At 37.4% G+C, this 12,104-nt stretch overlaps 1 protein-coding gene across 2 annotated transcripts in view; it reads right to left on the reverse strand.

The window, feature by feature from the left end:
• Positions 1-2,964: 2,964 nt before the first annotated feature.
• Positions 2,965-12,104, reverse strand: part of AKR1A1 (aldo-keto reductase family 1 member A1) — a 30,534-nt gene continuing 21,394 nt past the window's right edge. For both annotated transcript variants that reach the window (XM_063297830.1, XM_063297832.1), the window contains exons 6-9: positions 10,054-10,253; positions 9,111-9,183; positions 6,025-6,111; positions 2,965-3,227 (exon numbers count right to left, since the gene is read on the reverse strand). In XM_063297830.1, coding sequence (XP_063153900.1) covers positions 3,162-3,227; positions 6,025-6,111; positions 9,111-9,183; positions 10,054-10,253 — 426 coding nt within the window. In that variant the 3' untranslated portion in view covers positions 2,965-3,161. The remainder of the gene's footprint in view (positions 3,228-6,024; positions 6,112-9,110; positions 9,184-10,053; positions 10,254-12,104) is intronic.

The following is a 12,104-nucleotide window of genomic DNA, read 5'->3' on the forward strand; positions in this document are numbered from 1 at the left end:
TTAAAGGCAAAAATGTTGTAACCTACTAGGACTTCCTGAAAAAGAGATTAAGGATAGCGTAGTCTCAATATGATGATTAATAAAACTAGAAGACATTTAAATAAACAAATGTGATTAAATTGGCAACTAATGAAGGAGCTGAAATGAAAGAAGGATGCTTACTGGAAATGGAAGGAAGAGCTAACAGCCAAGGAGATATATGAAGTTTTTGCCCAGAAATGTACAAATGAAGTCAGGAAGGCACAGGTGGAAAATGAAGTTTCTTCTGTTCTGTTTCAAGTATCGAAGGCATCTGACCAAAGAAGAGCAAGAAAACTGGGCATTTCTAATTTACATACTGCTCAATTCAATGCATTTGAATTAATATTTCAGGTTCTTCTACTTTTGGCTCAGGCGAAGGAAATGTATGGACAAATCTGTATAGAATGGGAGAAGCTTCACTCGAAAGTACAAGTACGTTCTGAAATTCTTATGAGATTTAAATCTCTCAAGACATCCAAACAAACCCATTTTTATGGAAAGTTCTTAAGTTTCAAAGAGTTAACACATACAATGCCACATTCAACATAATCATGTTTAATTTTATGCCAATGATAACAAGCAAACTTTCACCCTGTCTTAATTACGTTTCACATATTTTCCCCTTCTACTCCATACACTCACAACTTTTTTCAAGTAGAAACAGGGCTGGGTTATCTTCAAGGTTGCCTGCTCTGAAATGAATCTGACCTTCCAGTAAGATCAGGCCTGCTGAGAATTGTATCTCCAAGGTAGTTCCACCTGTAGGGATCCTATAATTGGACCTTCTCAAGGATTGTTTCCTTCCAAGTTGCCCTTACATATATAGACCACCATCTTCCTGATGTGGTTTCCTAGAGTGCGAAAATGTGGCTGCAAGAAACAGTATTAAGGCCTGCCCTGGTGAATAGGGTTATAACGGTTTAAGTTATGCTTTTTTGTTTGCTATTTTTAATATTTAAGTCACTCAGAGCTGGATGGAATGGAGCAGCATATAAATTTTAGTAATAAAATGAAACAAAACTTTTCTTCCCCTTTACTCTGCTCTGGTGAGACAACACCAGATGTATGATACTGAGCACAGTTCCAGAACGGTATTGACAGTTCAGAGGGAGGTGATTCAGGAACTTGAATACATGCCCTATGAAGACAGGGTGAAGGACTTCAGGATGTCAGTGATAAGAAAAGAAGACTGAAGAGAGATGGTAGTCATGTTCAGGTACATAAAGGGAAGCTACAGAGAAAATCTGCAAGAGCTAATTTCTATGATCACAGAAACATGGACCAGAAATAACAAGTATAACTTGCAGCTACCTAAATTTCATTTAAACGTAAGGAAAAACTTATGGTAAAATCTGAATAATAATGGAACAGTTTACTTGCAGAGACTGAGGGTTCTCCTTCTCTGGAGGTTTTCTAAGAGGCTGGACAGCTACATCTCAAGGATGATGTCATTGTAGTGGGTTGGACTAAATGATCCTTGTGGTCTCTTCCAACTCTACAGTTCTATGAATCTTCCACTTAATAAGGTTTAAATAGTGACGTACGCCACAGTCTTGTGTAATCTGGATTTCCAGCCAGGTAACCATTGCTAAAAATACTGTTGAGTTGAAAACCATGCATCTGGAAAGCATACAAGTTGAGGAAGGTTGACATAGATGATGTTTGAAACTCATAGCAGCTAATGAATTTACTTGTATAAAAGAAGGTGTTCTTATTTTCTGGAAGAAAAATAGATTTTTAAATGTCTGTGTCTCCAACAGAAATCTGACACTGATTTTGTTAAGAACAAGTGCTAAAAACAGAACTGGGATTATATTTTGGATTTTACTAATTTCTTAAAGATATAGCACATGTAATTAAGCTACATGATTAAGTCAGAATGTTCCTATTACGGTTACAGAGAAAGAAATTAATTTGTGCCCCCTTGAGTTTCATTTGAAAAATTAAAAGTTCCATACTGTCATGAGCACTGATGGTGAGCAGGAGGGGGCCCCTATCCAGGGGGGAAAACGCATGTGTAGTAGTGAGGAGTTGAGCAGTCACTCAAAGAGACACAGAACAGACCCGCCTTGACTTTTGGGGTTTATCTGTATGGGTTTTCTCACGCTTCTTCAGTTGTTAGGATTTTCTGTCTAATGTAGCAGTAATAAAACACTAGAGACTTATTCCTCATCTCAGCGTGGTTCCTGACTGTTAGGACACATACTGGGACTGGTTCAAGTCCCCCTTAACCATGGACTTAGCCCCCCTGCCAGGGACCTGATATTATATCTATAGATTCTTTTAATTAAAAAGGGAAATCCTGCATGCTGCAAAGTGAAGCATCAACCTCAAGCATGATCTTTATTTCCAAGAATGCTGTTAGATCCTGTAATATATCCAAAGCTGTTCTGAGAAAGTAAGAGTGATAGGGGCTGCAAACAGTTCTTATTTGTAAATCTGCTGCTTACCTAGAACAAAAAAGAAATTGAGACGAAACAGTACTTCCTGGGAGACTAGAGTGACTAATAGATTAGAACCTTACTAGTCTGCTTTCTAGTGTTCTGTGACATGCCCACCATGGCAGCCATTTTTGACATGTAAAATCAAATGTGCCCACTAATCCAGAGAGTAAGAGATCTCTGGTTTGGAAGGTGATCCGACTATGCGATAGAGTTAATTTAGTTAAATATAAGCTGAGGTGGCAAATGATTTTCATTCAGCTCTAAAGGCAGCAGCAATGCCATGCATACTCTTCTGGTCTGTGCTACCAAACACACATTGGGATAAAGTCATGAACCCTGCTGTCACAATCTATGCATAACTATTAGGAGTTATGACAGGAGATCCAAAATTCAAGTATCTAAAGCAGGTACTTCTTGCATTTATTCCTATTCTTTGTGCCCAAGTAAATTTTGAGCAAATATTTTGACCCAGATGTTTAAAAAAAGATGCAGAAAAGTGTTAAGATTTTATAGAAATTTTTGAGGTTGCACAATTTATATTGTTATATTGTTATTTCTCTAAAACCTTTGTTAACTCTTCAGGATTAAATAAAATCCTACAGTTATAAAACTTTATTTAGCTTTTTAAAAATCTAGTAATTGATGGCAGTAGCAGTCCTGAGTGGAGTTACATCTCATCTTGGTAAACTCTATGAATTAATATGGTTCATTGAAGGGATAGAGGGGGTGTCCAGCATCCCTTGGTACCATTTTGTCCCCCACCTGCGAAAGATAAAGAAAAGTGTTAGTTAAAAGGAAACACAATTGTTCCTATTATTTCAAAGTGAATATAGCATCCTCAGAAGTTTGGCTTTATTTAATCACAAGATCATTTTTACTCCTCTGGTAGCTTCTAGAAATAAACCTTCTGTATCAATTGCAACTTAATATCAGCAAGATACTACATTAGACATGCAAAGATAGTAAATATAACACTAAATGAAGTACAGCTTAGGCCTCTGAAGCAGCACTGTTTCCAGCTTGGGGTTTTTAAAAATATATAGTAAGAAATCAGAGAATACAAATAAGAAATTGGTGAGAGCAATAAACGTTTTAAATATTTGCATTTGCTATATTAGATTTATCAATGTGTAGTGTTGAAAACAACACTTTAAAAGAAACATGTTTGACAATATCTATCCTAGTGATAAATCTTAAGAAAATGGGAAGGAGGCATTGTACTTTTTCAGATGACTTTAACTAACACTTAGGATTTTGAAAAGCTTTTGTAATCCTTTGCTATACCCAAGACAACCATACAAATTTGATCTCCGTGGGAGATTTTCTGTATATCAATTTGCCTTTCATAACCCTCAGAATCTGAGTATTGGCAAGGTAGAGAAACATCCATGAAAGGTGATGTGTGCTGGTGCAATGATTCTTCTCATAAGAGATGGAGGGAAGCAACAATGCAGCCTGATCTCATTCTTTCTCAGGGAGCCTCTGTTGCAAGCATTCACACTTGTACTCACATTCTTAAACATTCTTCTGATATCCTAATGGGGCAAAGGCATGTTACTAATATAGTAATAGTTTCCTAAATAAAAATGATAGCCATCTGTGAAATAATAAATAAATTAAAATGACCCCCAAGCATATGATCAGAAGTGAAGTTGCTTAGTGCTTTAGGTTTGTGATGGTCTTAGAAGAAAAAAAATTGATGTGTGGCAGTGCTTCAAGAGATTTAATGATCAAGATTTAATGGTCAAGATTCCATGTTTTTACATCAGGCCCTTAATCCTCATGTGTTTATGGTTAAGACAAAAGCCATCTTCCTATTTTCTAAAGTGTGGAAAGGCATGGGTAACTAGTACACTTTTCATGGACTGACTCAAAATCTGTTTCACCTATGAAACACTATTTGAAGAATAAAAACATAGCTTTCAAGATGTAGCTTATTTTTAATAATGCTCCTTACTATCCTGAGGACAAATTACTCATTATTCATTAAAATACTGAAACATATCACTTGGTTAGGTCATGGATAAGAATCCAAGAACTGATTAAGATCCTCAAGAATCTCCAAGAACAGATTGCTTCATCAACCAGTGACAAAGAAAAACAGGAAGAAGATCCATTTAAATAGGCTATTGGAGCATGCAACCAAGATGACAGATGAGGTGATGAACATTAATCCTTTTATGGAATACAGCATGACATTTAGAAAGTCACTGAATGACAATATAATACTATGTAAAGAAATGCAAAAAGATTTAAGAAATAGAAATATTCAGCCATCTAGTCATGCTTTCTTCAAAATAAGCTGCAAGTCCAACAGCCAAGCCTGAGCCTCAACCATTCACTAGTAGATGTGAACAGCCGTCATCATCAACATTATCCATATTAGTATCACCAGAGCAACAAAGGTAAGGATTACCTCTAAACTTCTAGTATTCTCAAAAATATATTCTGAGTTTTTTACTATTGTTTCTTTATCCTCATGTTATTGTTTTAATATTTGAGGTATTTTAATAGGTTGAAGCATGATTTAATGCCCTTAATCCTACTTTTCCCATACGGTCTTAGGTTTATCAAATTGTGAGGGTTTTCAAAATGGGAACCTTTGTAATTGGCAACAGGTTACTGTATAGTTTTGTTCTATACCTCAAAGCCGCTAGAGGGCACACAATACCATCCATCCTGTTCTGTCAAAAAACAAGCACACATTTAAACTTTACATTTGTTTAATGTTTTCAATTAAAAGCTGCACTTTAAGATATGGATTGAAGTACAAAATAAATCCATAAAATCCAGTAACAATGTTTTCATGCTTAATTATCCAAAATAAAAATCTGATCCTGTTTTGAGGTGGAAGTTAAATCTTCTACAGTACTATCATATACATTCTTCATAATCTAGAAAAAGACTGTTTTCAGTCATCTTAGACCATTTTCTGAATTTAAGCTTTTTAGCAGTAAGAGTTACATTCAAGGAGGCTCTTAAAACAGCATGTCTATTTATGCTTTCTTATGTGAATAAAGCACAGATGAAGAATACCAGTTGCTCCATCTTTGTATTTTACTCCAGACTTAATAGCTTATCTCGAAAAATAACTTTTGGTACTACCTATTAGGATTGTAACATCCTAAATCAATTAATCACTGCCTCAGTCTTACTGTGTAGAAAATAAAACCAGTCTTCTCGGGATGATAAACTGCTTTTAAGTATCACAGTATTTCCTCCTATCATGCAGATGTGTGTTTGTGACCGAAACATCACACGTGAAGGTCTCTGCACAACAGGCTGATCTACCATGCCCATCCAATACCCATGTTGAAGCATAAGTCAAATATAGCATTTCGAATAGCATTTACAAAGAGGCAATTATACTACATACTTAGCTTATCAACTACACTGTGGGCCACTTTCCATTTTGCTCCAGCTGTTTTGATTCAAATGTCTGAATTCCAGTTACAAAAAGAAGCATGGTTGTGGTTGAAGGGATAGAAGACTGAACACACTCAGTCTACAAACTTCAGTTATGTCGAAAAAAATTTTTATGAACAGAAACAACATTTACCGTGAGCATTGGCACAATATATCGCCAGTTCTTATTCAGGCTCTCAATAAATCTCATCTCTTCAACAGTCAGACTGAAGTCAAACACCTAAAACAGATAGATACATTTACTATTAATTCGGGCTGTGCTTTTCGCTGTTGCTTCTTTGTGAGATTGTGAGCTGTCTTAGTATCTAAAAATTCCTCTTGTAAAACACATGCAAATGCAAATTTACAAGACAAACAGGTGGAGAACATATCTAAATAATGATTGCTATCTACTAGTGTTGTGCAATGCTTCAGTGCCAAAGCCAAAAGATGCTCTGAAGTGGGCACAGGTGTGCACACTGCATCTATCTGCACCTTCTTAAAGATGCAGCTTCTTTAAGGTGATGCAAATAGGTGTGGCATGAGTGTACCCACCCACTCTGAGGCATATTTTTGGTTGCAGATCTGAGGCACTGCACGTCCTCACTATGTAAAGAAAACATTAGGTTTTTTTAAATCAGCAAGCATGTCTGGTATATGATAAATATTCTTTTTTTCTCAGTATTTCTTACACATTGTAAAAATCTAGGTGCGAAAAAAAAATTCCTTATCTGTAAAGTTCCATTATTCTTAAACTGGAAAATTATTTCCTTTATGATGACTTCCCTTCCAATATGTAGAAAAGCTATTTATAGCACTGTCGAGAAATGGACCCAAACTTTAGAAACTTGGCAAAACTATTAATACAGAACAACTTGTAAGGAAACTGATACTGGAGACACCCTTAAAAAACTCACATGCTAAGAATTTCTAGTAGCCTGTGACACATAGATTTGGAGTGTGGATTAGGGAAGGTTATAATTTTCTCCTCAAGGAGATTTACAGCAGGAAAACATGTGCCAGCTGATGTTGCAAAAGAAAAGCAGCAATCTCTGAATATTAGAACACAGAGAAGCAAATTCCTCAGTAAGAGTTCATATTAATAAGGTTTGTCTATTCCTGCAAAACTTTCATTACAAAAAGCAGCTTCAGAACTGCTTTTTGGTGAATTTGGTGAAAAGTGGTGATAGTGGGCACTAGTGACTACTGTAAAGAGTTGGGAAGTCTGCGACCTTTCAGATATTGCTGAATTATGATCTCAGCATCCCCCACGATTGTCTCTAGTGGCTGAAACCACTGGAAACTGGAGTTTGCTAACATCAGATTCATGACTCCTGCTGTAGTGGCTTTAGTAACGTTCTTCCAGTAAGGCCAAAGAGTTACAGAGAAGGTGGCTCAACCATAGGCCTTATAGCTGAAAGAGTTACAACATCCTCAGGCATGCTACTGTACAGTAGAAGCTTTTGTAAAGGTTCAGCTAAGTGCCATGGATTTTGAGACTGTCTCAGCATGCCTAATATGCCATTGTTCTTCAAGCAGAGTGGGTCACAACACAACAATGAAAAGAGCATTTCATGACCAGAGAAACTGTTCTGACTTCCACTAGGGATTTTATCATCATGAACTCCCCCTAAATCAAAGCAAGTAGCAGGTGAAAGGCTCACCATAAGATAAGGCCAAGTCCCACAGAATCAGTTTTCTGAGTAAGGCTAGTGCTGCCCAACTTAAAGCTACCTTCCTTGGTTGACAAGATACCAAAGTGACTATTACTGGTTTATTCCCATGGATTAACTGTTCAGCATATCTTTCCAATAACATGTCAAACTTAATTGAGTAGAAGATGGGGGAGCAATTTCCTTTGGCGGGTTAAGCAAAAAGGCTATTTTTTCAGAGGCAAGAAACAAACCCAACAAGTAAGTAACTGTCTTGGAAGAAAAGCACTGATATTAATTCTGTTTCCTGTCATTGTGAAAAGAGTAACTTCCCAATCATCCAGAGATGTAATCCCTCTCCAAGTAATACGTAGAAATAATATAAAAGGCTAAGCAAACAAACAAACAAAATTGCAATCATTAAAAATTAATCTCCCTGAGCACTCCAGGAGCGTGCAAATCAGACAGCATTCATTGTAACTCTTTCTGGACAGCTGGACACTTGTAATCTAATGCAAAAAAAGTTACATAAATTTTTTTGCATCAATGATTTCTAAATAGGAGGGCTGAGGGACAAGGGGTTTATATTTATCTGAATTCTTCTAAAGCCTTTGAGAAATATCAAAGAGGTTGTAGTGACTTCATTTAAATCCAAAAGGAAAGCGCAACATTAAAATAACGTTTGAAGTGCAATTTAAAGCAATACAGTAATATGATAGCACACTGCAGTGTTTGATTCTACTGGACCCATCAAGATCAAAAGGAAAAAGATTCTCTTTAAAGTCTGGGAGGCAGAAGGTAATGAAGCTTACAACTGAGGATCAGTTAAACAGACTGAATGCACAAACTGCAAGCACCAGGTATGTTAAACCACTACACTGTAGCAGGTAAAAAAAAAGCTTCATAAAGAAGCCTAGAATCTGTGTTGGTAAGATCCAATAGTAAATTAGTTGATCAGCTAGTGCTTCAAACAAATCAGAATGGACATGTGTGCATTCATTGGCTCTAGTAAAATGATAGCCAGGTCACATCAGTTGAGAACTATGTTTTACCTTTACAGGTAGTCCTCACTTACTGACCGCAATTAGGACCAGCAATTCCATCACTACACAATGCGATCATAAAGTGAAACATCACGTGACCACACCTAACTTACAACATCGGTTCTGGCTGCAGTCATTAAGTGAATCACCGATGGTCGTTAAGCGCAGTGTCACGTGACCGCAACTTGCGACTTCCTGCCAGCTTACCCACTGACTTTGTCGGAAGCCAGTTGTAAAGGTCACAAATGGTGATCATGTGACCGCGGGATGCTGCGACTCTCATAAATGTGTGCCAGTTGCCAAGAGCCCAAATAGCGATCACATGACCCTGGGGACGCTACGATGGCTGCAAGTTCAAGGACCAGTCATAAATTTCCTTTTTCGGCACCACTGTAACTTCAAACAGTCACTGAATGAGCAGTCAATAAGCAAGGACTACCTGTACAATATATTACCAAGGAAAAGACACAGCTGAAGCTTCAGTACCACTGACCAAAGCTGCCTACTGTCTTCTTCTGGCAAGACAGTCAGCAAGTTCCACTCACCTGGAGATTCTGGAGAATGCGTGCGGGGGTAACACTCTTCGGAATAACAACCACTTTCCGCTGAACTTGCCATCTGTCATGTGAGAAAATCACAATGTGAGTAAACAAAATCCAAAATGGACTAACCTGACAGGGAAAATAGTATTTTTTCCTACAAGGCTACAAAACTTTCATGGTTTTCCAGATTACCTTTGGGCTCGAAGTTAAACATAATGTCATTATAACACAGAACACTAAACAAGCTTTTTTGAATGAACTTCAAAGTGTATTCCTGGAATCTGTGGTTCTTTTAAAAAACCAAGCCACTACATTGCTTTTGCTAAATTAATTAAAATGTTTGTAAAGCACCTTCTATTGTAAATTTCTATTTTAAATTACAAAGTTGTTGCCAATGGAACAATAAAAACATTAATACTGTATAATAAAATAATACTGTATTATTAACAAAATATAATATTTTTTTAACATAGCAAAGATTAATGTCCTTCTTCCTCCCATCCAGTTTCATTTCTCACTTAGGGAATTTTTGATCCTGAAGAACTTCACATTTTAAAGGTCTCAAATTCAATCCCTGACATCTCTTTATAGATGCTTGTCTGAAAACTGGAATGCCTCTGCAACCCTTCAGAATGGCCTAGGCAGGCCAATGGCCTGACATGGTATTGGCATTATCTTATATTTCTATGTCCTTTCAAGAGGGCACTAAACTCACCTAACCACCACAATCACTGCAGTATTTCAGCACTTACAGAACCAAAATTCTAGAGCTTAGAAAATCAGAAGTAGTTGAAATGCTTCTTCTGCCATCAGATAACATCAATTTATATTGTACAGTGTTTAGCTAAATGCATTAATAAAGAACAATATAAAAAGCTTTATGGTCTAATTCTTTGCTCTTTCAGGCCTTTAGCGTTGGTCTCTCCAAATGCAAATTTATTAATACCTGAGAAGAATCTGAGCAGGAGATTTGCTGTATTTTTCTGCCAGCTTCTTTATCCCAGGTTCTTCCAGCAACACTGGCTCATCTGGGTGCTTCCACATCCGGTCAGGTGAACCAAGAGGACTATAAGCAGTTACCACCAGCCCTCGTTGATGGCAATGAGCTATTAGTTTATTTTGAGCTAGGTAAGGGTGACATTCCACCTATTAAAGCAATATGCAATAGTGAGCAGGCCGGTACCAAAAAATTAAAATCACACTACTCTAAAATCTACTCTTTCATCAGTAAGTTCCCACCACTGATAATTTAGGGGAAATTAAGTCCACCATGGTCTGTGGGTTGGTGGCAAATGTGCAGCTAACATTCTGGTACACCGTACTGAGCTACAGTCTACATGGCACTCTTGCCTATCTTATAGATGAGCATTTCATGGATAAACAAAATCAAGAGCACTAAAACATTTTCAAACCATATCTCCATTTGGAGGAAAATCTCCTAATTTTAATGTTACAAAATGTCCTGGCAAAGTGTGGAAATGGCTGTGATAGAAATTGTGTGTGGCTTGTAAAGTAGAGCTATATTAACAGGAAGCAAAATAACTTCATCCACTGCACTATCTCTTTGCACAGGCTTATGACATTTTTTTCTCTAATACCATAATTACCTGAAAGGTGAACGTTGCTAAATTTAAGACAATTCCCATCCCAAAAGGTAAATTAGGCAGAAAGTAAATAATTTGCATTCATATTTCCTCTGTCAACCTTAGTTTAAAAATAATTTCTTTTGGGAAAAAACTCCAGCCTCCTTTTTGGTTAGTATATTATCTAACTCTGCTTTTACTTCAGCTGTCTTAGAGATTTTAATAATATATTTTAATGTAGAAAACAGTGGATGATAGTCTTTCTATGTATATTAACTGTATAAAAACAAACCATGAAACCTGGATTAGATTTGATAATAGACTGCCTCCAGAAAATTACTTCTTTGGTAAAATAATGCATTTTTCAACATTCCCTCATCTTTTAGGACTTTTTAAGAATCCTTATCACCTGACAAAATAGATTTTATTACAAGACTCTCAGTTGCAAATAACCTGTCCAACAGCATTCCTTAAAATAAAACTCCTTCTAGCATGACTGGAAGATTTTGCTTTTAGACCATTTCTGACAAGAATCCCGCAAGTCACCCAAAGTCTGAGGTAAGCCTGGATCCCGCAAGCTATGGACAGGAGGGAGGCCTTGGCCAAATGAGAATCACAGAGCACGTACATAACGCAGTTTGAATGAAAGAAGTAATAAGATGATGGGTTTGCCTGCTTGCTGCCAACAACAGGAAGAGATAGGGAGAAAATGATGCACTGTGGGAAATGACACTGATTTAGCTAATTTCTCAGTCCATTCTCCTGGAGTGGAATGAATGCTGAGGACTGGTTGCATAGATTCAATGACCTGGTGATTTCCTATGGTGTACATTTGGCTTTGGAGTCCATCCATCTTCTTGATGGGATACAAGGGAATAGGAGCTCCATAGCGTAGGAAGGAAAGTATCAGGGACCAGAGAGCCTGAAAGTACTGAGGCAAGAAGTGGTGGAAGACTGTAAGCTTTACTGTGAGTTGAAGATAGCACGAGGAAGTGCAGAACAGTGGAAAGGGAAGTTATTGCTGACAACAATGAAGAAAGGAGAGCTGGAGATGGATAAGAGGAGAGAATTGGAGATGGTGGCCTGAGTGTTTTGATGGATTCTGGAATGTTGCAAAAAAGAGTGGGTGGAGAAAGACTGATATTAACAGAAAGACTTATGTTGGTGGAGAAGGTGGACAAGGTTCAGTTGAAGGAAGAAAGAAGGGCCAGTGGTACACAGCAACTTCCTGCATCATCAGATTCCATGGAAAAAGAAGTGGTTTGGTGACTATTTCTGGAGGAACTTAAATAGTTGAGAGATGGCATGCTGAGAGGAGCAAACTTTGCTGTATTTATGGGAAATCTGGATTGGCACTGGGAAGTGGCATGAGCAGGTGGAGTAGAGGAGCACCTTTAGGAGGAGGAAAAGAAGG

Source organism: Candoia aspera, chromosome 3 (assembly GCF_035149785.1).
Source record: "Candoia aspera isolate rCanAsp1 chromosome 3, rCanAsp1.hap2, whole genome shotgun sequence".
Lineage (NCBI taxonomy): Eukaryota > Metazoa > Chordata > Lepidosauria > Squamata > Boidae > Candoia > Candoia aspera.